Source organism: Hemicordylus capensis, chromosome 4 (assembly GCF_027244095.1).
Source record: "Hemicordylus capensis ecotype Gifberg chromosome 4, rHemCap1.1.pri, whole genome shotgun sequence".
Lineage (NCBI taxonomy): Eukaryota > Metazoa > Chordata > Lepidosauria > Squamata > Cordylidae > Hemicordylus > Hemicordylus capensis.
In genome coordinates, this window is record NC_069660.1 from 139,606,069 (window position 1) to 139,632,949 (window position 26,881).

The 26,881-nt window shown below is 41.2% G+C and overlaps 1 protein-coding gene across 6 annotated transcripts in view; it reads left to right on the plus strand.

Annotated features, from left to right (window-relative positions):
- The first annotated feature begins 1,944 nt into the window (after positions 1 to 1,944).
- Positions 1,945 to 26,881, plus strand: part of DENND1B (DENN domain containing 1B) — a 292,085-nt gene continuing 267,148 nt past the window's right edge. The window contains exons 1-3 of one of the 6 annotated variants that reach the window (XM_053245148.1): positions 1,945 to 2,039; positions 2,144 to 2,637; positions 7,986 to 8,050. In XM_053245148.1, the coding sequence (XP_053101123.1) occupies positions 2,621 to 2,637; positions 7,986 to 8,050 (82 nt within the window). In that variant the 5' untranslated portion in view covers positions 1,945 to 2,039; positions 2,144 to 2,620. The remainder of the gene's footprint in view (positions 2,040 to 2,143; positions 2,638 to 7,985; positions 8,051 to 26,881) is intronic. The other 5 variants (XM_053245149.1, XM_053245145.1, XM_053245143.1 and 2 more) reach the window with 5 other exon arrangements.

A 26,881-nucleotide genomic window follows, 5' to 3' on the forward strand; every position in this document is an offset into this window, starting at 1 on the left:
ACATCCCATTCTAGCTCTGTTCCACACAAATTGCACTTTTTAGTCCCCACAGGAAGGATACTTTTCAAGGGTTCAAAGGACTCCACACACATTTTCTCACCCCATTTTCACCCTCAGAAGTATGTTTTATGATTAAGCAGTAAAAGGTAAGAATTTAAGAACCACCTTCTTGGTCAGGCCCAAGGCCTGCCTAGTCCAGTTTTCTGTTTCCCACAGTGACATGCTTGATCCCACAGGGAAGCCCACAAGCCAAAGATAACCTCTGTCCTGCTATTGCTCCCCTGCAACGGGCATTCAGAGACATACTGCTTCTGCATCTGGAGATAGCATATAGCCACAGTGACTAAGTTGTGCCCCATAATTTGTCTAACCTCATTTTAAAGCCATCCAAGTTGGTGGCCATCATATCCTGTGGCAAGAATTCCTACAAACTAATTATTAGCTATGTGGAATACTTCCTTTCGTCTGTCCTAAATTTCCTGTCAATCAGCTTCATTGGATGACCCTGTTTCTAGTGTGTGTGTATGAATGAGAGAGAGAGAGAGAACGAACTTCTATAGTTCTTCACACCAGTATGCTGCAAACGACTTGCATGGTCTTGTTTATGTCGTTTAATGGTACTAGAGAAAGACATGCTGTTCTGGTAGCTCCAGGTCTTAACACTCACATCAGTTTCAGAGGATGAATACAACTGAAGGAAGCCCGGGTGGGTGTGTGGCTGGGGGAGTCAGTCATGTGACTTGCCTGCGGGGGCCCCCAAAACAGTGGGCCCCCAGACAACTGTCTCCCCTTGCCCTGAATACTGAGTATATGTTACGCCCCTGGATATTGAGTATATGTTAACAGGCTGTATGGGGAGAAAACAAGGTAATAAGGGCATGTTTCCACCATCTAGGTAAAGTGGGATGTGGTTGGGAGAAGAGTTACTACTTTCCAGACTCGTTTTTAACAGCTGCTATGAGAGGCAGAAATTCAGTGTTTCATTGCACCTTAAGTTGGGGGGAAATTTGTGCTTGTTAAATTTATGCCTGTCACAGCAGCTGTTAAAGGCACAGGAGCCTTCCAAGGGGGAAGCAAGCACCTCTAAAGGGCAGCATGGCTAAGCAAAGACAAACTGAATCTTTACCTTGGGTACTTTGTTGACCTTTCTACTTAATCATCACATTTGTATGGAGTCAGAGATTTTGTTTTATCTTCACAACAACCCTGTGAAGAAAAACTTAGGATGAGAGGTAGTGACTGGCCCAAGCAAACAGGAGATATATATGAATGATTTGGAGGAGAGCCAGTCTTGAAGCAGCAAGTATGAACTGTTCCCTTTTCTAAGCAGGGTCTGCCTTGGTTTGCATTTGAATGGGAGACTACATGTGAATACCATAAGGTATGGATGAGACTGCTCTGGGAAGAACAGAGGGTTCCAAGTTCCCTCCCTGGTATCTCCAAGCCAGGGTTGAGAGAGATTCCTGCCTGCAGCCTTGGCAAAGCTGCTGCCAGCATGTGTAGACAATACTGAGCTAAATAGACCAATAGTCTGACTCGGTAGAAGGCAGCTTCCTATCTGTTCTGCCAGTTGTTATGATACAAGTCCTGGATTCAAAGCCCTGCTCAGCTTTGAATCTTGCTAGGTGATCAAGGAATTCAAGGCAGAATACAATCATCTATCCAGACACTGACCAGACCTAGATCTGCTGAGCTCCTGACCTTTTGAATTCCCATGGCTGGCTTATAGCAGGGGCAGGCAATCCTGGCTCTCCAGCTGTTGTTGAACATTGTGGCTGAGGAGGATGGAAACTGTAGCACAACAGCAGCTGAAGAACCAAGGCTGCCTACCCTTATAAGGTTGCCAACGTTTGAGCTGGCCACTGTAACTTCGCCTTTCACAGCAGCCTGATTTGTAGACATTGCTGGCGATAATATTTATCTCCACTACGTGAGAAGTTCCATCAGCTGATGTCTGCAGATCAAAATACTGCTGCTGCTCAAAGTACAAAAGGAGACCTGGCCCAATATTCCCCTATCCTTCCACCTCCGGTCAGTTGGTAAGCCCAAGCTCGCTATTGATCCCGGGGGGTGGGGAGCGGACAGGCCATCGCTCGGAGTTGCTTGAAGCTTGCTTCCCTTCCCTTTTTCACTCCCTCCCCAGCAGCCAGGCCGGGTGGCCCTAGGTGGAGAGGTGCCCGCCGGGGCGCCGAGGCCCAGGAAGAAACTCTCCCAGCGGCTGCAGCCCGCGCCACGAGCTTCCCGTTTCGCACCAGGTGCCGGAGAAGCGGCTTCTCTGCTGCGACAGGAACTGAGAGAGGCTGAGGAGCAGCAGGCAGAGAGGGAGGCGGTGCTGCTCTTGCGGCCGTCGCCGTCACGACGGGTCGAGGAAGCGAGCAGCCAGCCCTGGGCCACCCTCGGCGAAGACGCCCGTAACACCCCCACACCCACCCCACACGCGCCGCGGCCGGGACTTAGAAAGAGAGAGAGAGAGAGAGAGGGAGAGAGAGAGGAGCTCAGCAGCTGCCCGCCCCGCCTCCTCCTCCTCCTCCTCCGGCTCAGGCCGAGCTGGCGCCGGGCTGTCTTCCGCGCCCTCCGGGGGGTGCCGCAGCAGCCTCCTGAGGGCCCCCGAGATGTGACCATGGATTGCAGGATCAAGTGAGTGAGGAGGGAGGGGGGCAGTCTCTGGGAGAGGGGCTGAGGGGGAGGGTGCCAGGCTAGGCCTCAAAGCCTCCCCCAGCCCCACGCTGAATGCGAGTGTGTGTGTGTGAGCAGATGTCAGTGAGAACGAGAGAAGGGCCATTGGGAGCGCCACCTTTTGTGGTTGCCTCTGTGCCCGGGGCTGCCCTCCTCTGCACGCGCCTTCTTGGGAGCAGGTCCCACGCGCATCAAGCGGGCTTCCTTGTCGGTACGCAGCCCTAAGATTGGGCTGCACTGTAGTACTCTTTCTCCTGCTTTATACAAAGCCCACCGCTTGAGTAGCAGCCCCTCCACCCCGCGCTTCCCCTTTCTGCCTCTGTGTGTGAACTGACAACCCTTTTACTGAAAGTAATACCTGGCTTCTCGCTCCCTCCCTCCCTCCCACACACGAGCCCCTTCTCTCCTTTTGTCCCACCCTGTTTCTGTCATAGCCACACGCTTGATCAGTTGACACACATCCTACATAAGGGAAGGAATTTTTCTCTCTCCTATCACTGTTCTTCTTGCTCCTGTACTCTCGATTTGTGCACTTGTGCAATATCCATCTATATACACATAACCAGATATTTTCTTCCGCTCTTCTTCTGCAGACCAACCTGCTGTTTATAGACACAAGAGCAGGTCAGTTGTTAATTGGCAGCTCTAGCCCTCACATGGGTAACTCCTCCACCCTCATGTCTTCCAGTGCACATGTTCAGCCACACTACAAATACCTTTCACACAGACTACACCTCAGGGGTGTAACTATAATAGGGCAAGGGGAGACAGTTGTCTGGGGGCCCACTGCCTTGGGGCCCCCCCAGAGGCAATACACATGACTGACTCTCCCAGCTGTGCACCCGCCCGGTCTTCCTTCAGTTGTATTCATCCTCCAAAATTGATGTGAGTGTTAAGACCTGGAGCTACCAGAACAGCATGTCTTTCTCTAGTACCATTAAATGACTTGCATCATCCACAATTTACAAAACCATTTAAAAAATAATGTAGGATGATATTCAATTGTGGCATTTATTTAGCAGGGGGAGAGTAACTGGCCCTATCCACCCCCAGCACAGTACTCCCAGTGACTGTTGCTGGTGTGTGTCCTATGTTTCTTTTTAGAATGTGAGCCCTTTGGGGACAGGGACCCATTTTGTTTATCTTATTTATTTGTTGTTTCTCTGTGTGAACCGCCCTGAGCCATTTTTGGAAGGGCAGTATAAAAATCAAATAAATAAATAAATAAATAAATAAATATACACACACAAAATTTTTTACTATGCTTTTTGTTACCGCTATTCAGCCTCATTAAAGATATCTTTACTTCTTGTCTCTGGGCCCACTCCAACCTTGCTACGCCCCTGCTACATCTGAGTAATTCTGAGCGATTAGTAGCATTTCAGTTTCTGCGAATGTATCCTCCATCATTGAAGTCTTCTCCCTAATCTGGGGTGTAGTGTGGCACACCAACAGGACTCTGCAGCCTGAAAGGATGCTTCTACAGGATCTATGAGATATTGGTTTTGTATCAGGGAACTGGGACAGCAAGTAGGGGACCCTGTTTTAAATATCCCTCTCTCCTCACCTCCCCACATTTGAGGTCTGACTTCTTTTGAGTGGCCCTTTGAGATCTGTAGTCTATGAAATGTTAGGCTGGTAAGGATATTCAGGTGGCTGGTGCATGTTTGAATGGAATGATGTCTCAAAATTCAATACATTCAGTTACATAATCCTCAAACTGGTTTGTAAACTAATGTACAATTTCAGTGTATCGGTTTTAAAGGACATGCTTCTTCACAAAGTGAATGTTGACTAAAAATTGTTTTTCTTAGTATAGGTGATTAAGTTCTTGACCCTGCAAGAATGGTTGAATTTTATATTCAGATTCCTTTTTAAAACACCCCCCCACACACAGACATATTTAACCCCTAGTTTTGTCAGGTTACAGTAATCTATTTGTAAAGAACCAGTTGGAATAGATGAAAGCCAATTTTGACATTTATTGTACTAGCTTGACAATTTAAAATATTGTGGGAGATGATGAGTAAACTTGAAAGGAGTTATTGAGGAAGCAAACTTGTAGATATGCACAGCAGGAAGCACAAGACCATAATACTATTAATTCAAAGATATTGGCCTATGAGAAACTTATCCAGTTTCTGAGACAAGAAGTTGTGGTTACAGTTAGAGGAGTTATATATGTTTCTTTTTCGGCTGTGGGTGTCTCTACTATTAAGAGCAAGTTGAAGACTTAGCTGCTTAAGGCTGCAGTGTAGTCCTAAGCACATCTACTAGGGAGTAAGTTCTATTGGGCATAACCTTCAACTTAGTAGGAATTACTTCTGGAATTAATCATAGTTAGGAGTGAGCATGGTTCTAGAAGTAAGCATAGTTAGAATTGTACTGTAAAATTTCAGCCCTGTGCACACTAATTGAGATGTAGGTCTCTGTGTACACTCTGAGACTTATGAATAAACACATATAGGATTGCACTGCAAGTTTTATTACAAGATGGATTTTGATTGTAGATTTCATTAAACTTTATTTTGCATGTGGAGGGTTGTGATAGTAGCAGCTCCTGTCCCTTCTCCCTCCTGCAGCTTGACCCTCTGATGTTATGGGCCTAACCTAACCAAGACACTTGTTGCACAAAAAGGCTCTGGTGGGTAATAGGTGTTGCTCTTCTGTTTTCCAGAAGGAATCCTGATTCTGTGCTGTATTAGGATGTCCCCTTCTAATGTGCTTCCACATTTTCTATTTTCTCCATTATTGACACCATTAATTCATTTCTGAGAATCCAGACAGCGTATGCCCCAAATTGTTCTTCTATTTTCCTTATCCCATTTTTCCCCCAAGTGGTGATGTTTTTTCAAATGGTCATTGTAATTGTAGTTCACTCCTTTCAGATGTGAACTGACTATAGTGCCATTTTATAATGGTTGTGGAAAGAGAGAGGCTTGGTCAATTCCAGTTATTGTCTAATCCTGTAGGGATGTGCACAAACCAAGGTTCATGCACTGGGTTGGCACTGAACCTGTTCAAATGCTAAACGTTCAGTGCCACAGGAAAAGGAAGGGTGAATGGGATCTTTAAGAAAAAGGAGAACAGGTCCTTACCTGCTCGCCACTAGTGCATGCAGCTTCCTACTGTTCCAGCACTTGTCTCAAGTACCTCCACGTGACACAGCATGCATATGACTTCCGCGTATGTTCAAATATTGGTGATATTTATATACATGTGGCAGAATACCTAAAATCTGTCACGATAGGTTATGAGACAGCTTTTACATTTGGCATAAAGGTAAAGTGTGCCGTTGAGTTGATGTCAACTCTTGGCGACCACAGAGTCCTGTGGTTTTTCTTTGGTAGAATTGATTGATGATTGATTAAGTGCCATCAAGTCGGTGTCGACAATTAGCGACCTAGAATACAGGAGGGGTTTACCATTGCCATCTCCCGTGCAGTATGAGATGATGCCTTTCAGCTTAGGTAATGTTAATATTCACTCGCTGGTACTTGAAGCTGGTCTAATTAAATATTTAACATTGGGTTGGAGCTGCTGCTGAACCATCAGAGGCAAATGAAAATGTAACAGATAGAATAATTTGGACAGTACTAAGAGAATACAGATTAATCTACAGAAATGAATTCATATTGAATTTGGTGGGATATGAATTATATCCCAAACTGGCAAGTATGTCTGCAGTAGAAAACTGAGTAGATTGGAGCATTCCCAGATGGTGAATTTACTTGCCTTCCCCACAGAAGGGCAGGTGTGAGTTCACATATTGTCCAGATTTACATCGAAGTTGCTGTGAGCTATCAGGGAACATTCCATACATGATTTGAGTTTTTCATTGCACATCGGAACATAGCCCAATTTATGTCCGGGGTGTAGAAATCTACTTTTTGCATCAGTTTTTTTGGTTGGCTAATAGATTCGCTCTAGGATACCCCGCTCCCGCGTTTAGGCCCACGCTTGAGCCCACTGTCTGGGCATGCTCCAGGAGAACAATATTTATATCCTGTCCTTTCTGCAAGGAAGATATACATCTCTTTCATTCCTCACAGCATTTTTTGAAGTAGGTAAGACTGAGGCACAGTCACTGGCAGTGTTCTCTCTAACTTTTTCCATCTGTGTGTGGAATGAGTTTTGTTCTGGGCAGCAGTATCAAGGTAGTGTGTGTGCACATGCATTCAGAGTGGGACCTTCCTGATTCAGCCTGAGTGGGATCTAAAATTAACTGAGCGGACATTAAAAACCTTCTGAGTGCACGCACATGTGCATGCCTTGAGGGAACACTGGTCACTGGCCCAAGGTTATCCATTGAACTTCATGACTGGGCATTGAATCTTGGTCTCCCTTATCCAGGTTTGACCGGCTGTCTGCTCCATGTACTACATTGATTCTCATGATGTTCATATAGGAAATATTGGGATGGAAATTGCATAGAACTGACTTGTCATATTTGTCAAAACTATATTTATGAAAAGATACCACCCAAATATAACTTAACCCTGAATACTAAAAATACTGTGGTTTTAAATAGATAAGACTGAGAGAAGTAAAGTTGTTATTGCACTTTATCAGTTTTCAAAAACAAAATTGCTTTTAAGTTACAAAGTTTGATGTTTGCTTTAGTGACATGCGTGAGGAACTGGTAGAGATAGATTTTAAGAAAACAAATATTAACTAATCACATATGTATGTATATTTATATATGTTTGTTTCCAGAAATAAGCAAGCTCCTGTTCATAGATTAAAACACACACACCAAAATTCCCCGTTAGAGGGGGAAAAAGTTGTCATTTTCCTTAGGATGTAAAGGCAAATGTTACTTCTAATTTGTGGCAGGGTATTTGAATCACTGCAATTGTCAGTCTCTGTGTGATTCTGATGTACATTTCTTCCACTAAAGCATTTTTTCCAATCATTCAATGATGAGATCTATGTGGAGCTCTAAACTGTGTTTAGTGTTTGTTTAGCTAGTTGGATACTACTAGCAAGCTTTTAAAAAAAAATAAAAATTGAAAAATGCTTGCTGGACATTCTCAGTTCTGTGTAAATTCATCTCATCATGGATTGATAGAGAACAATCTTAGTGATATCGATCCATTTATTATTTATTCATATGTTGCCATCCATGTGATTTACCAGAACTGGAAGACAAGTACAGGAAGAGAAATTGTTATAAGTCAGCATTAAAAGCTATATGTCTGTTGGTATAGCAGAGATAACATTCTTGTGACACAGTTATAGCTAATCACATTCATTCATTCATTCATTCATTCATTCATTTATTTATTTATTTCCTCCCTCTCTCCCAGGGAAAATCCAGAGAGGACGTTTGATTTGGTGCTACAGGTAAAATGCCAGGCTTCTGAAAATGAAGGTAATATACTTCATCCATTGCATTCATCCATATACATGAGATGTGAAAAAGATGTGACAGGTTATCAATTACATTCCTATCTCTTGTTTTTTTGTTTTATTTGGGTGATAGATTGAAAGTATGCTTAATTGCTTTTTCATGACACTAGATTTTTAGTAATGGATAAATTAATTATAACTGGTTTGTGTTCTACTATGTGTGTTCTACTATTATTGTTAGCCATGTATAGTGTTCAGCTGGAGACATGCATTCTTTTTAAACATATTTTTATACCACCCAAAACATGTCTCTGGGTGGTTTTTTTGCTTTGAGGTTGTGCTTTAGCTTTTCTAACCTTTTTCCAATCTGCACGTTGTAATGGATCAAATAAGTTGCATTAGAATTATGTATAATTATGAAGTTTAAACAGGAGTTGGATAAGTCCTTCTCTTTGATTTTGTGTATGTAAGCTTAAGACATTGGTTGTCCACAGTAAGTGGAGGCTGTCGTATATTAGGAGGGGCAAATTTGATTCATTAGTAACTACGTTCCTCTTGCTTAACTTGGACCTACTTTAATGTGTAAACACACCAGGAAAGAATGAGGAAGCCCTGTTGTAAGAAGTCTACCCAAATCAGGCTTTTGCCTTGTCTGTGCCAATTTTTATAACAAGGAGGATGGAATCTAGTCCAAATAATTAGGATCCACTAAGACAGGGGTTCCCAAACTGTGGTACTCTGGATGTTGCTGAACTACAGCTCCTATAATTCCCAGCCACAATAAATTGTAGCTGGGGATGATGGGAGTTGTAGTTCAGCAACATCTGGAGTACCACAGATTGGGAATCCCTGAGCTAAGGGGATGTCCAGACTTTGCTTTACATTGCATAACCCTGAATCTGTTTAGTTTCTTCTTCTTCAGAGTACTGTGCCTAAACAATAGATTAAGACTGGCAATTATGCAAAACACTTGAAATTAACCACAGAATACCATTGCTAATTTATTATTTAATTTATCATATTTCTGTACCGCCTGTTGTATACATCTCTAGGTGGTGTACATAATCTGAATTACAATATAAAAACAAAAACAAACAAAACACTTTCACATAATAAAAACAATTCACAGAGTGAAACAATTAAAAAAAATTCACAGGATTAAAAAACCCCTTTAAAGTTAATTGTAATTAAAAGCCTGAGAAAACAGGTGTGTCTTATGGGTCTTTTAAAAAGAAGCCAGAGATGGCAAAACTCTTATTTTGACAGGGAGTGCATTCCAAATCTCTGGGGCAGCCACAGAGAAGGCCCAGCCCCGAGCTGGTGGCAACCATAACCAGACCTCCCAAGATGATCTTAGTAGATGGCAGGGTTCATGACAGAGAAGGAGATCTCTTAAGAACCCTGGACCTAAGTCGTTCAGGGCTTTATAGGTAATGACCAGCACTTTGTAATTTGCTCAGAAACATATCTACACCCAGTACAATTTTTTCAGAATTGGTGTTATATGGTCCATTCAGGTTGTCCCAGAGACCAACCTGGTTGCTGCATTCTGTACTAGTACGAAGAGTGCATTACAGTAGTCAAGCCTATGCACTTGACTAGGCTTGATTATGCATATCAGCATATGCACTACTGTTTTTAGGTCATTTACCTCCAGAAATGGATGTAGCTGATGTATTTGCTGAAGCTGATAAAAAGCGCTCCTGGCCACTGCCTCAACCTGAGAAACCAGAGAGAGTTTAGGATCCAGGAGGACTCCTAAGCTTACATACTTGATCTTTCAGGGGGACTGTAACCCCATCAAGAACAGGTGCTCTATGGAAGATGCTGTGTGTGAAATGCATGGTGCTCATTCTTTGTTTTGTATAATAGCTAAAAGTATAAGTCTATTCATGTAGTTTGTGTCTCAGCCCAATATCAAGAAAATCCTTCCTCATCTTGGTCAGGGTCAGGGCTCAGGAAATCTACTAGTCTATGATGAGTGAAAAATGATGCCTAATGCATGAGAAAGGTCCTGATGAGTAAAGTACCAACATAGCTTGAAGAACCATTTGACAAGTAAAATATTTTGTCTGGTTCGTGAACTGAGCCAACATTTCTTGACCCCTGGCCAGGCCACAACTTGAATTTCACAGCATATAGACTTGAGTTAGTTGATATTCAAGCAAGCAATAAAAGGTATGCCCCAAACCAAAATTTCCCCCATACTTTATTTTTCTGTGGAAAATGTTTTGTTTTTAAAATTAAAATTTTAAAATTTCTACTTGAAAAACTTCTGAAATACAGTGAGGGGAAATTAATATGGTGGAGAGTTTCTTTTTTAACTCTATAAATAGGTCAAACAACATGCCAAATCTGATGATGATCTATTGTATTAGGAAAACTTGTATAGTAAATTTTGAGACAAAAATGCATATTTTATGCAATTACTGACTTATGTGCTTCTATGCTGAATTGCAGCTGTCTTCTCCGTATTGGGGATAAGTTTTACCAAGTCACTCTTCAAATTCACTTTTACTCTGTGGGTAGTTGAGCCCTTTGGCGGTTTCATTGCTCATGTGGCCATAGAACTAGCTTTTTATCCTGTGATCACTCCTTGACTGGCTATGAGTCCTGTTACTTCATGGCTCCCATTGTATAGTGTGTGTGTTTTTTGGACCCTGGGTGGGGTGTGTGTGTGTGCACTTTGCATTTTGTGTTGTGTTTCTCCCCCACCCCGCTTATTTATTTCATAGGCTTCCGTTTTGGTCTTGTCTTTGTTTCTTTTGTATGTTTGAATCCTGATTCTGTGCTTAGTTGTGGTTAAAAATGAACAGCCTTTTGACTACAAGGTTCCTTGTGTCCAGTTTATTTCCTTTGGCCAAAAAGTTGTGTTGTACCCAGGGGCGTAGCTAGGGGAGAGGGGGCCCGTGTTCATCCCTCTCTCTGACGGCCCCCCAGAGTGAGGGAGATAATGAAGAAAGTAGGGAGGGATGGAGCTGGAGGGCCCTCAGGAGCTGGGGGCCCGTGTTCTTGGAACCCTTTCGTTCAATTATAGCTACGCCCCTGGTTGTACCTGCCTGTCAGATCTACTGCTGAATACAGTATCCCAGCTATTTGTAAAGAGTTTTTTTCTGGGTACTCAAGGGTGAGGGAGGGGTGGGGAGAAATCTCTTGCCCTTTCTTAGTATATCTCCTTCATTTTTGGCCTTCGGGTTTCTTGCATTGCACTGTACAAATGTGTGTAGTTGTCCTTGAAAACAGCCCAGAAACTGGAGTTGATCAAAATGTAGTATGTATAATTACCAACTGGTCCTCATTGCTTTGACCCACAGTTTATTCAGTTGCCTAGAGGTGCTGACCAACCACCCTCCTCCGCCAAAATGGACTGACTTGTTTTGTTTTTGGTTTTTTAGGCCAATTGCCAGAAAAGCAAGGGGGCAAAACACCCTGTTTTCCTTCTTGTTTTAGCAGTTGTTTTGCACAACTTAGGTAAATAGATACCTTTATATGTTGGGCTCTGACCCTAAACCAGTCTAACATTACTGAGCGTCTGGATCCAGAATTTTTTATTTCAAGAGTTGGCAACCTTGTATTACACTCGTAACTGCTAACAAGTTTCCAAGTTAAATTGAAAGTGCTGGTGCTAACTTTGAAAATCCCAAATGCAGTATTTGATCAGGCTATTTGAGAAAATGCCTTTTCATTTGAACTGCCTAACGCATTAAGAGCTTCAAGTGGGTACCTCTGGATGCTGCCTTTGTCTCAAGGTAGATTTGCATCCACCACAGGCAAGGCCCTTCTGGCAGTTGCACCTGCTTTGCAAAAAACTTTTTTCTATGAGGTCTGAAGATTGATAATAGTCAGAAAGTAAACCAAGGGCTGTTTTGACAGGGCTTTGAGGTGTGTATATGTGTGTGTGTGTATTGTTTAATAAAAAATTGAATTCTGATGTTTATGGTTTCAATTGTTTTAACTGGTTTTTAGGATTTAACTGGTTTTATAGTAGTTGGGTGTCTTGGGGCCTATATGAATGAAAAATGAAGCATAAACAAAAAGAAAAAATAGGGACATGCTCTCACACGATCATTATCTTTTCCTGTTTTGCTTTGAATTGCATATCTGCATTAGTTTGTTTGCTTGTTGCTGTGCTTTAACATTTTCATTAAGGGTCGTCTTCCCTCATGTGCTTCTGCAACAGTTGCCCTGTTTTCTGAAATTTGGGTTGCAGTGAGTGACTGATCCTTCTACAGGATCCTTGTATGTGCCTTCCCTGTTTCTTTCGGTCTGTTTTGTATAGATGGCTCTTTCATATGGTTAGTGCTGTGTAGTCACATTCTGCACTTTGGGAATAATCACCTTCTGAGTTAGCTTCAGACCAGCTTTCTTGGCCATATCCTAGGTAAGAGCATAATGTATTTATTAAAAGGCAGCATCTGGTGCCAATAACAAGTAAACAATTTTTGAGAACTCCTCTAATTATTCTCTTTGCCGTGTAAGGTTACACCCTGTGTTCGTTATTACCACTTCAGTGTTATGTCTAATTTAGATCACAGATTCCTTGGGGCAGAGTCTGTAATACTTCATCATTTGTTTGTGGCATAGTATAGCATTGTGTTCTATGAATGCGACTGCCTATTAAAGCATAATTTGTGTAGAGAATATTTTCAGCGTAATAGGAGACAATTTCTCCAGTAGTAGTTTAAGAATTCAGCACAAGCTTGTCATGCTAAATAGGACATATCCATGTTCAGAGTCATAAAACTGTAGCTTTTTAAATTTTATACATTTAGCATATGTATTGTAAAAAAACAACAACACGTGGTGAGTATCTTATGATGATCTAGTGCTGTGGTGTGTGCATGGAATTGCTTCCATATAACACTGGTCTACTGCTTGTATCACATCCTCACACTTTGAGTCATGCTCCTTTTTTAAAGAATGAGACAATTTAATTACAAGCCTCTGCCCCGCCAAAAGGTACCATGCCTCTTGTCCAAGTGACCAAGAAAAGGATACCTTGACTTAACTTGTGCTAGGACTGAGCCCCAAACCTGTTTTCAGGGCTTGCTTGTTAAAAATGTGAAGTGATAAAATGCCTCTGAGCATATTCAGAGGGCTCTCCTCTGAGAAAGTACCTCGGAGGGGGAAACATCATTTATTTAAAATATTTATGACCTGCTGCTCGAGGCAGCTTACAATTAAAGAGTAAGGAGAAGGAGCATGAGAAGAAACATTGTTGCATGAATGCTATGGTGGATGTTGGCCTGCACAGTGAGTCATGCTCTGTGGGGAATAAAGAAACAAAGGGGAAACATTTTTTAAAAAATGTATAGAACATATAGCATCTGGCAGTACCACTGTAGCACCCCTGAGTAGGGATATGCAAGGAACCGGTGGGGGTGGTGGCTTGAAGGTGGGGGGGGCATACCTTTTAAGTGCACTTACCCCTCCCACCATGTTTCCCTTGTCGGCGCTTCATTTTAAAAGTGTCAATCGGTGTGGCAGCATACCTCCTTGCCACCTCGTGTCCTTTTGGGCTGAAAGTAACGGGAAGTACCTGGTGCGTGTATGCACTCTGGGTGCGCGTGCGCACTTTGCGCTTGCTCGAGCGCAAGTCAGGTACTTCCTGTTACTTCCAGCCAAAGAGGACATGGGGTGGCAGAGAGGTATGCTGCTGCCCTGACGGACACTTTTAAAATGGAGAGCCAGCGGGGGAAACATGGTGGGAGGGGTAAGGGCACCCTCCCCTGCCCATAAAGGTTTGCCCCCCGCCTTCGAACCGGACGAAAACCCGGTTGTTCAAACCGGTTCGGAGGCTCTTAAAAGGGTCTCCGAACAGGTTTGTGCACAGCCCTACCCCTGAGCCTCGTGTTTGTACTCTGCACCTGACTGTATCCCTCACTCTCACCGTTGCCTAGTACAGTTCATACTCTAAACTAGGGGTGTGAGTATGGAACCGGCTGGTCTGGTTCGGTTTGAGACTGGACCCAGACCGGACCAGGCCAGTTCAGTCTGGCACCCCATTGAACCCCCCTTTCCTGGTTTGGTCCGGTCTGGTGGTGGCAGGTTTCAACATCGAACCTGTTTGCACATCCCTACTCTAAACTTGTGAACTAGACACATGAAACCACATCCATACTACATTTAAGAAACAAATTTACTTACCTCATGCACTTCTCTGAGCAGAGCATGGATAAGCAAGCAGACCTTTTGCCAGGTATACCTGAATGTTTCAGTGAACATTTTACACATCTGGAGCTTGCTCATCCCACCATGGGGTAGAAATAAGAGCCCCACCCCCCCGCCGGCACATCATGCAGGAAGGATGGATTTAATGAGTCATGAAATCACTCATGATTTCTCCGTCACTGCTCACTTGTAATTTCTATGGTCAGTCTTGGTTAAGCTGTGTGCTCCCCCCAGCTGGCTCAACAACTAATCAGACATGGGTAGGAAATTCATTCCAGACCCTGATATGGCAACTGGTTCAATCAGAGAGGGGAAGAGAGAGAGAGAAGCTCAACTTATGCTCTACACTTTCTGCAGCAGAACTTGGGCCTAGTAAGTTCTTCCTACCACAGAACAGACTATCTCCTGTGGTGACAGTTTCTAATGGGACCCTTTAATGTTACTCTATATGGGGACTGCTTTCTGATGGGATGCCAATTCTGTGGTTCGGACCTGTGCGATTGGCCCTGACCTGCATGCTTTCGTCATTTAAAATGTTATACCGGCCACATGGAATGCAGTCATGGGAAAATAGTTTCAACGCAGCCAGAATAGCGCTTAAAAGACTTTTAAAATTACATTGAAAAGTATTGTATGTGCCTTTGGTTATGGCGCTGCTGGGCTGAATAAGTACACTGAGGTGACCTATTAAAAATAATAATTTTTAAATTTTAGATTTAGATTTAACCTACTTTGTCTTGAAACTGAAAACGATATTGTTACTGTCATTGTTTTAGGCGTTTCTAGCTTTTTACACTTCTAATTTATAACTTTTCCTAAAACTTAAACTTAAATTGATACATTTAACATTAGACCTAAAAAAATTGACAGTTACCTGGTATTGTAGGTCTAGCCTCAAATAGATTTTCATGCTAGGATAATCTTTCGAATATGTCATACTTAAAAATGAGGCCCATTCACTCTCTGTGCCTGCACCCTTTTCTTCTATATGAAAGAGATTTGTATTTTAAATGGGCTTTCTTCTTTGCATCCCATCTGCTCACTGTGCTTGATCTTGCCGTGAAGTTGAGGTTGAGTTTATGACATCACAGTAATAAATGTTGCTGTGGAAATATCAGAAGCAGAAAATTATGGTCTCCCTGCAAAGATTGAGCAGCAGGAAAAGACTGGGTTAGGCAGCAAAAAGACCTTGATATGACCTACAATGCTTTAGGATTTTTGTTGAAAGGTATGTGCTGAAGGAGTGTGTGTGTGTGTGTATGTATATATAATATATATTACACAGTCGAAGTATTTAATTTAAAATAATAGTATTGGGATGCCCTGTTATCTTCTAAAAAATTTGTATTTCCGATTATTCACATGAACACTTTTTAAGGTTGCTGTCATAGCTCCTACCAGAGCCAGAAGAGGAGGAGGAGTTCTCTGGGGGTAAATCCTTGTCTGTAAGGGATTCACACAGAAGGCTGCCACCATCCACTTTATTTTGATGTGGGTCCTGGAGGGTAAAGTGGCAAAACCCTCCCTAAAAAGGCTGAGCAGTCATAGTCCATCAAAAGGTGTGTGATTAAGGCAGACCCAAAATTAAGAGTAGCACACTTCACCATCATAGGTTTATTATTACATTAAAAGAAAAACAATGATCGCTTCATAAAGCAGATTGTAATAGAGTTTTACTAACCAGGCAGCTCAGATGTAAACCATATAATAAAGGAAAATAACTTCCCTCACGTGTCTAATTGAACTGGTCCCTATTCTACTATTCACTTGCAAAGGCCTTCCTACTTTTTCCAGCCTCCCAGTTCCCCAGCAGCTTCTCAGCCCTCTGCTTTCTTAGGGTACTCTTGGGACAGACTAAACAATGAATAAAGTTTTTCTTTTTATTTTCCTGGGCTTTTTCACTTATTAGGATAGGCCCACCCTCAGAGCAACTGCTGGAAGTGAGGCCTAGTCCTCACCTAAAGCCTTATTATCACTATAGTTGTGCACAAAGGAAAGGTGGTGCTGTAGTGATCCTTGTACTTTGTGTACAATTGCTCCCTGTGATTGTTAAGCCTTTCTTCCCATTGCTGATGTCTTCTCTGTAGGTCTAGAACTGATCCAAGGATTAGGGTTTAAGAAATGAGAAGACATCACTGGACTATAGTTGAGGGCTATGAACCCTGGCAGGTATTTCTGAATTCTGGTAATTTAAAAATAGCTGTGACAAAAATGCTTCCCCCCACCTATGTTACTCTGTTGGCAACTCTGATCTATAGCAATTCATATGTAGATCTGGTTCCTATATACTGGTCATTTCTCATGGGGTGTAGTAGATAATTGGCTCCAATTCTGGCCCACCATTTTGGATCTGGCCTTGCTTCCCCGCTACTGTTTTGCTTTTGTCTGGTTGGTGGATCTTTGAGTTTTAGTGAGAGACAAAGTAGATCATGCAGACCTGAAGTCTGCCCACGCCTGCTCTATACAATTGCAGCAAAAACAATGGCAAGAAACCAGTGGACAAAAGAAATAATAAATGCAGTAAGGAATAATATATAAATGTATTATGAAAAACCAGCTATCAACAAACATTATAGCAGACAACCACATCGGTAACATACATGTGAACATGGATAAACATAAGGCCATATAAAATTACTAAATGCAGTAACAAAATATGCAAAACCATTATTTTTTTGAATATCCATTATTTTATTGAATATCTTTGGACATGTTTAAATTTCCTTTTTTATTTAAATTTATCAGTTTAAATGTCCTTATTTTAACAAGGGCAGTAATAGGGACCTGCTTCTTATTTTTTGTTGTGATATTGTGGATGATAGAAGGATTTTAAAGTACTTGATTATACAAGGTTCTGTAGAAATTATTATTATGGTAATTCACATTTGGCCCATCTTAAACAAGAGGAAGGCTAGACTCTCCATTGATGAATATTTTTTTTTATTGGTGAAGGTAGGAATTGGAGATTGTGCTGAAATATTTCTTTAGCAAGTCCTATGACTATGTGAACACAGACTTACAGATGCTTGCCATTTGTAGTTTTTATAGGTACACTACTTTGAATTAAAAAATAACTTTTTAAATCACTGATACTAATTGATAGCACTTTTCATCTATTATTACTTTTAATTGATCTGACTAATTGACCAAACTTTACAAATTACGGCCCTCATGTATTTAATTCATTATTAAATTATTTATAATAATTCATTGTTTATTTGGTTGACAGTAACAAGTATCATTTGGTAACAACTTGTAACAATTTACCATTTCAAATATTAGTCTTTGAAGTCATCCATATCATTTCAAACCATCTCAAACTAACTTAGTCATTTGCCTCAGACCATCCAAGTGAGCTTAATGATTTATAAGGGTTTTACTGATCAACCTGGTTTCACCTACACACAGGACAATGAGAATGATTCAGGAAGCAGTTTTATTAAGCACAACATTGGCCCCAATGTGTTTCAGGCCTTTTAGTTCTTCATCAGGGGAATATATATCTATTAATGTTCTCTTTAATTTTTTTTTTTACTATTTCTGTTCAAGCTCAACACTCTGGCCACTATATTTATTTATTTATTATTTAACACATTTTTTATAACGCCCAAAACGCAAGTTCTCTGGGTGGTTTACAAGACAATAAAACAACCAATAAAAAGATTAACATATATCAACAATTAAAATGTAAAACATTAAAACTATTAAAACACAATTAAAACAATATCTAATTACAAGCCTGGGTGAACAAATGCGTCTTGACTGCCTTTAAAAAAGTTGTAAGAGATGGAGAGGCTAAGCAAAGCATTTACTTTTGTTACGATTATTGATAAATATTTAAATAGTACATACTTCTTATTATAGTCAACTAGTAAATACTGTATTTGCTGATACACTGAGCACCTTGTTAAATGTATATACTGTACTACTTGAGGTGCTGAATTATTGCTTTTAGAAGCAGCCATTGTAGAAATGTCTCAGTGTGTGCCTAGGTAGATTCCTTGTTTGGCAGTATATGCTTTTTTAAAATAGAGAATTATTTCTTAAGCTTATTTTCTCTGAGCTAGTGTGGTTGACACTTTTGTACTAATCAGATAACTCTCTTCCTTTGTTACTTCCTTTTTAGGGTTTCACTTGAGCTTAATAAAAGGAATTTTTTATCTGTGTAATTTGGAAATGACTCTGCATAACTTCTTTAAATGTTAAAAATATAGTCCACCTTTTTTAATGTTAGTGGATTAAACATGCATCTGCGAAACTGATATAAACTGAACACCTCACAAAACATTGCTTGTTCCCTTCAGATATACCGCACTACTCATGTATTTGGTATTAATGTTGGCAGTTAATAGTAACTGTCTCCAAAAATGTGTGTTCATGACTGACTCCAGAGGGTGGCAAGAATGTGCATTAGCCAGAGTCCCCAGATGAGCAGAGGGCCCACTAAGACCACTGTTGTCACTACGTGAAGTGTCGAAGAAGGTTAGAGGCAGTGTGAGACAGACCGTTGGTTTGTGTGTTCTGCCTCTTGTAGGTTAAAGGGAGTGTCATGTTTGAAGGCCCTCACATTCTTTACTCTGTACTTTGGGAACTGGAGGTGAAAACTGGGTGGGTATCATGGCTTTAAAATCAACATCAACTCACCAACCTGTATTCTAATACATTTGAGGAACCAAAGTCTAATTCTGCCCTTAACTGCTCAAATGCCTAAAGCAGAGACAGGCTTTCAGTCCTCACATTACAATCTGGAGGCCCTTGTTAAATTGTGGAAATTGTGGGCTATTATAGTATTTCATTGGCAAGCATAGCAATTGTGCCTAAATCAGTTCTCCCTTTGCTAACCTGATGAGATGTAGGTGTCTCTGCAATTAGATCCATGTCCTGAATTGGATTCTTCAAGCACCAGGCCTGATGATGTGGGAGATGTGTGTCAAATGATTTGAATGTTGTTTGTGGCCAAGCTGAGGTATGAGTGTTTGCTTACAGCCTCAATGGTCTTGCATCATGTAACTTTAATGGGCTGCTTTCGAAAATGCATCTTTTGTTTATGGAGTCTTATTGTCTCAAGACTCCATAAGTCAATAGCAACGTAGGAAACTTAATTGTGTTAATTTTGAATTAGGGATCACATTTGTGGATTGGATTCTGAGCACAGCAGTCTCAGGGGGAAGATAATAAAGGAAAAGTGGTGTGTGTTTGGTTGTTTGTGCATGCTCCTTTGTGTGTTAAATTTAGGTGTGCATCTTTGTGTTTCCGTTGAACAAACAGGAAGTTGTATTTGATCATCTCAAGAAAGTTTGCCTTAAATAGACAAATCTTGGCACAGGGTTGTCATAATTGTAATTGCTGTAGAGGCTCACTTAAACCACATTTTAGTTTATGAAGCTGATGTTTTAAAATTGCATGTCTTACTTTTAATGTCTTAGTTTTTTTAAAAAAAGGAGATTATCTTGAATTATGCCAAGCTATAATTTCAGGACTTGATGATCCGTAGTTTGATTAACAGCTAGGTCCTCAGCTGCTTGCTGTATTGAACCTTGGGTGGGAAGGCACTGCACTGGACTCTAATGGTTCCTCACCTTCTCTGTGCACAGCCATGGTGTAGTACTAACTGTTTTGCCTTACTTTCTCTGCCCTTTTAATCGCACGGAATAGCATCTGTGTGGATGTATTTGTACAAAGCTAGCACAGGTTACAATCTCTAGGGCCGCAAGCACCTCCCCTTCAGTTGGCACGGCCATTTAGAACAAGGGTTCCTAACCCTTTTTATCAAGGTTCTGTCAGAATCCTGCAGCTCAGATGCCCCATAGAGATTTCTGGGATGTCTGTTCCTATGTGTGTGTATGAAGTTGCTTGGACCTTACTGGTTGACTGACTGATATGAAATTCCCAGACCAAATCACGAAAGATAGAAACGTGCTATTTTATAGGAGTTCTCCCCCTCAACCTCTATGAGGGACTACTTGCCAACCGAATTTTAAAGGATCAGAGATAAAACTTTGCGGGACTCTGCTTGGCGCAAACAACAACTAAATTTAACCTTTTAATCCTAAATGGTACAGTCAAGGGAGATTAGCCAGAAGAATACACTTATCTATCAGGCTCAAGAATGAGCACTATTGATTACGTTATTTGTTTCCAGGGATCTGTTCCCTCTTGTAGAGAGCCTAGAGGTTGTCCCAAAATTTGATAGTGATCGTTTAACGATCTCCCTCCTTCTAAAGTCTTTTCCCTACTCATCCCACATTGAGGATCACTACCAACCCCCAATATACGTGACAGGGAGAACCCACTGCTGTGCCAAATGGACTTCCCAATTAGACTATGCTGTAGCTGGGCTGCTTGCCTCGGAGTGATTTCATCATCTTCAGTGGGCCCTTGTAACAGTCGAGCATCCTGGCACACTCTGGGAGGCCAGACTCTTTGGTCTGGGAGCTACAACAGCATCTAAAAAGGGAAAGTAGTTTAATAGTACGGAAGCAACATCATCACTCCAAATCATGATTTGACAAGGACTGCATAAATGCCAAGAAAGCTCTCATTTCCTCCTATCAGGAATACAAAGCCGGAAGTGAACCAAAGGCAGCGATGGACATGCTGCAGAAGAGGCATTACAAACAACTAGTGCCACATGAGAAAAAAGAAGCCATGAAAGACATTTGGTCACAACTCATCCAGGTAGCCCATTCCAATGACTCAGCTGCCTTCTGGCACATCACTACGTGCAACTATAGCAACAGCATGAATCTTCTAGATTGCTATATTTCCCCAGGGAACTGGGAAAAACATTTTCCAGGAGCTTTATGAGGACTTCTCTGCATTAAGTGGACACCCTGGGCAAGATATAAAGGACATGGCCGCTTGGACACCAGTGACAACAACTGAGATCAAGAACCTGGTCTCCCAACTGAGAGCCGGGAAGGTGCCTGGGGAGGACCTGATTCCACCTGAGGCCATTAAAAACAACCTGGAATGGTGCCCCCCCCCACTTTTGGCCTCACTATTTACGTTCATTGATACACATTGCTGCATCCCCAAGGACGATAGCAACCCTGCTGCCACCTACAGTGTTGCCAGGTTCTGTGTGGCAGCGATTAATATCCGGTGGACGATGATCATGTGTGCCCAGAGCCCACCTCTATGAACGAGAGGACAGCCATGGTTACTGCCTTAGTGTGGCAAACCAACAACCTAAAGACCCGCAACGTCCTGGCTACTATTTTACTGGCTTATATTTTTGTGTATATTATCTGATATCCTTTTAAGGCATATTAGCTCTTATTATTTTAAATGATGACTGTCATGATTTTATATGTTTTAAATCTTTTAAAACTTTTTCTTACTTTATAAGCATGCAGCACGATCTAAGTACTGCTACATGGTTTATTCCTATGCTTCTTATTGCAGCTGTAGTTAAATCCAAATATAGCCCAGAGTCTGCTATGTCTCTTATTAGAACCATAGTTAGATTTTTAGTGCAGTCACATGCCTATTTTTAATATTTTAAAATCATTTTATGTTAGTAATGTATTTTAGCGGCTCTTATACTTCTTATTTTCTATTGCTACTTAGGTTCTAAAATGTACTTTATGCTGGTCTGTGACCGTAATAAAGATTGATTGTTTGATTATTTTATAGGAGGTTCCAGACCTTGCCCAGATGAGAAAAATTGAAAATTCTGGGAAAATTGATTAATTTGCCAGAAAATGTAGAAAAACTCTCCCATTGGAAAAGCATGAGGAAAGATACCTTGTGAGAAAATCTGGCAGTTTTCTTGGGTACTTTTCAAGAGAGAAGTCCGGGCTTCCATTTAATTATTAAGCAGTAAAGAAACTATATTTTTTCCAGTTCACTGCATTTTAATCCATGTCGATTTCCATGAAACTCACAGAAGAAATTTTAAAAAGTTTTAAGTGCTGCAGATATAAATACATTTTTCTAAACACACAAACTCTTCTGCACATCAACTATCAATGAATGAAAGGAGAGTGCATGGTCATTTTGTGGTACAGGAGGAGTGCTTGCAAATTGCAAGCCATGTGTGAGTGTTTGTGTTTTAAGGGTTATTGCTGCGGAGATGGGCTACTCCTGTCACTGGCTTATATTCATGCTGTTACTCATAAGCAGTTTTATTGAACTTAATGGGGACAAGTTTACTTGTCACTGTTAATTTCAATGGGAATAGAGTAAAGTGTTCCATCATGTTGATTTCGACTCCTGGATATAGCCCTGTGGTTTTCTTTGGCAGAATACTGGAGGGGTTTACCATTGCCTCCTCCCGTGCAGTATGAGATTATGCCTTTCAGCATCTTCCTATATTGCTGCTGCCTGATATAGTACCAGTGGGGATTTGAACCAGTAACCTTCTGCTTGTTAGTCAAGCATTTCCCCGCTGCGCCACTTCAGGTGACGAACCAGTACTCAGTGCTAATTTTCTGGAGCCTGCCAGCCTGCGGGGACGGGTATACTGAGCTTCAGCAGGTAGCCATCCTTCTGCAGCAGACATATCCTGAGGATGCATTGGCTTCATGCCAGCAGTTGTTAGATGGGAAACAAATAGCACAGCTGCAGCATGGGGAGGCAGGAGGGCTCAGAGTACTCCCTGGAAGCCGTTCAAGTACCCCTAGGAGATACTGTTACTCCCTTTTGAGAATCCCCGAATTGGAAGATCAGGCTGCAAATAATTCATAGTCAAAACTGGACCTTTTAAGGTTTCCATTTTAGGTTGATTAATTATCTTGCCCAGGTCTCTCCTGCTTGAGTCTTGCAAACTATCCATTATACTGCACTGCCTCTGAGTTTCTCAGTCAGGCATTCTCAAGGTTTGCCTACTAAAGAGAAGAACCTCTTTGAACCTCTTAGGTACAATTGGATCAGCTAATGGGTCTGATCCTAAAGACCCAAGAAGCTTCATGGCTGAGTGGGATTTTTAAAAAATGTGGAAGTAATTTCCTTTAACCCTAGAAGGATTTCCTTGTGCATAAGGGCCAGGATCCACAATACTATTGTAGGCAAAATAGATATTGGAGTGTTCTGCCTTGAATAGCAGCTCCTGTGCCACTACATCACAAACTGCTTTTGGAGCCTCAGCTTCAAAAGTGGTTTGTCATGTGGTGCTCTGAGAAACATGAACCCCAAACTTACTGGTGCACATGGTCCTAGCTACATCATTTTTTGGATGCTGGTCAAGGTGTTCAGGACAAAGTAACAGACATGCAGTGGAGCAAGCTGAAGTTTCTAGTTCTTTCTCTGAATGCAAATGAGGAGCTTCTGTAAATCTACTTTCACAATCCTCTTTGCATGCGGTTTGATGTGGTTTTAAATATCTCTCTTGAGACACTTGTGGCCCAAATGTGTCTTTTTAAAAACTGAAGTGTGTTCTGATCAACCTTTTTAATTTCTTGCTTTCTTTGTTTAACTACTTGGCATTTATTTCCTTCTTTCTTTTCTCTTTCTGTTTCTGTTCTCTATCTCTTCCTGCTCCTACCTATTCTGGTTTTCTTAGGGGACCCTGACTTCAGCCAAGGGCTTAGTTTATCTTAAAAGCCACATGTTTTAAATACAGTCTTCTTTTGGAAAGCGATCACAATATTTTTTTAAAAAAATTCATTTTATATACCGCCCTTCCAAAATGGCTCAGGGTGGTTTACAACAAAATAAAAACAATTAAAACCAGTTAACAATTAAAAACAAAACTATAAAAACAGAATAAAACCAATTAAGCATTCAAACAGTTAAAAACCCTGGAAAACTAGGGCAAACATTTAAAACAGTTTTAAAAGCCTGGAAGGCCAGGCCAAACAGATAGGTTTTAAGGGCTCTCCTGAAAATTGCAAGTATAGTGTATGACAAAGAGGCTTGTTGTAATAGAACGGAAAATCTTGGTATAGAGACAATATTAGCATGGCATATCATCTCCCAGCTTTTGAGGAAAGCAAATCAGTTGTGTTGCATAGAGGATACTTTTTAACCCAAATGGGAGGAAATCTGCTCTTTAGATGTATTTAGGTAGTGGTTGCTACATAATGAGTTGAAATCAAAATGCCTAGATTTTTTAGTTTTTTGCTCTTATGGGGTAGTAAGCAGAGAACATTGTTTAAGTTCTATTTGTTTTTCACCACATGTCTTGGAAATGGCGTGTTCAGTGAATACTATTGCTACTGTGAGTTGGCGAAGGAGAGAAATTGCTACTCTCTTGTTCTCTTATCTGCTGCCCACAAAGAATGTTCTGCAGCACTCTTCATTGCTGGGAAGATACTTGGTATGTGTGTCATGGGAGAGATAGGAGAAACGGGTCAAGGAAATGTTGTTGTGACCCTCCCCCATTCCTAACCTTATACAGAAGAGAGGTCTTAAGGGGAGGGCTGATCCAGTTTTGAAAGATCTGGGAACTGTAGGCTAGAAGGGAGTGTTGGACACAGTATCACCTTGTTGGCTCCAACCATGAAAATGTAGAGCTGGCTGTCAGATAGGATGTTGAATAAGATGAATTTGGTGTGGTCTGGCTGTGTCTGTTTTTATAGAGTACCTTATTGTGGTTTAAAAGAAGAAGAAGCCCAGTTTAAACAATACCCCATGCTGCTGATAAATGTAGTTCTCAAATCTCTGTGTACTGTGCTTTAAAATATCCTTGACTTTGCATTAGTATTCAGGTTTACATATGCAGAGAGGAAAAACAAAGCTGGTAATGTAAGATGTAACCAGCGGTTAATGTACTGAAGTCCACAGGGAAGAAAAAGTGGCATTCTGCCTAATTTTTTAAATTTTAAACAAAAGCAAGACACTTCCAGCTTTTACTGTTTCTACTCCATCCTCCACCACTGAATGTTGCAGCTTAATCCTAATAATATTTATTAGGAATTAAGTCTCATTCATGTCACTGGAACTCCCAAGCATTAGAATGGCAGGCTTAAATTTTTGGTGTTCAGTTTTCTATGGACCAAAGTAGACATGATGGCGGCAGCCACATGTTTTGGATTTTTTTGGCAAGTGTTTCTCATTTACATATGCACTGCAGTAGGGAGTGGGACGGATCTAAGTTTGATGTAAAAAGGAGCATATGGGTGAGGGAAGATGAACTCCATAGACTGTCACTCCAATTGCACTATTGGAAGTGTGCAGGGTGTTGGGGCAGTGGACTGTAGGCAAGCATGGGAGGGTGACTCAGCATCCTCAACCACGTGCCTTTTTTGATGTTTAACTTTCATTCTCTGTCTCTCCTCTTGCACCACCCCCTTCCAAATGTGTCTTTTATATGTGAACAGAGCAGACAAGGTGAACACATGTGCTTTCTGCCACCCAATTTGTTTTGGCCCCGAGAAGACCACCTGTGAAGATTTTGCTTTACTTGCTGCCTTTCAAAATTGCTGTGTGTTCAGAGTTAGCATTGGCATACTTAAAACCTGGGGAAAAAAAGAAAAAGTTTCCGTTAAGGCTGGCCTAAGTTATTCTCAGCAGAGACTTTGAACTGCAGACAGGGTAGTTTGCTTATTTAAAATAAAATGCATTAGTCATAATCCGCAGAGCCTCTTCATTTGCACATCAGCAGTGCATCTTAGATTTCCACCCCTATCAGGGCTGTTCTACATCTGATACTACAATGTTTTGAGCTGCCCTGAGTTTCAAAGGCAGGTTGTTTGTTATGGGAGTTAGAGAGAAGGGAATCTTGCCCCCTCTGCATGTGCACGTCTAGGCACACTGACTCCTGGCCATCAATTTGCTAGTGCACATTCTGTGCAGCAATACATTTATGAATAAGATGGTGATCCTCAAGATAGCATTCAGGCTTCTATACTCTGTTTTGCTAAGGGCTAAGATGCTTCTTACTCTGCATGTCTGTGTCCTCCCATCAATTGCAGAAGATGGAATGTTGCATTTCTTCTCTGATTCATTACAATGTTGTTTTGATACTATTGTAAGGTGTGGTTAGAATAGGTGTTCTTGTTTATGTAACTCAGTAAAACAATGGTAGAAAATTATAAAATAAAGGAAATGGACAGATTTCTTTCATTACTCTACTACTATCATTTAAAAGTTTGTTGAGTGGCAGCAGTGTGCGCTTAATGATGTAGAACACATTGAATTCCTCTGGTAGGGGGAAAGGTAAGGCTTGTTACATGGACATATAATTGCTTATGGCTGGGTGTGCTGACCTCTGGATCAGTGCTTTATCACAAACTGTGACCTTATTCTGGTGTTGTAGGAATGTCAACATTGGCATTGCAAGCAGATATGCTAGAGTAAATGTATCTTAAGTATGGGGTGTAGTCCACTAAAGGAAAAAAGTGTAATGCTTAAATTTGCATATTGGCTGAAATACTGTGGACTAAGTCTAAAAATTGCTGTATTAAAACAACAAAAACTAGGCACTAGTAGTAAGACAAGGAACAAATTATGTATCCTTTCCCTAGTTGCTGTTTTGCATTCATGTTCTATCCTCCTTAAAAAACCAACCAACCAACCAAAAAAAAACAACACCCACCCACAAACCAGTTTATACTTAAACTCTGGCCTTACTCCAGCTTGGAAGCAACTATCTACAGGCAATAGTAAGATAAGTGTGAAGCATCATTTTGTTGAAAGGGGGGGGTGAGGATTTTCAGCAGCTGCCTAATTAGCTTCCATTGAACAGGTTTGGGTTAAAAAGAACAAAAGTGATGAGAAATTTGTAGGAACTTCTACT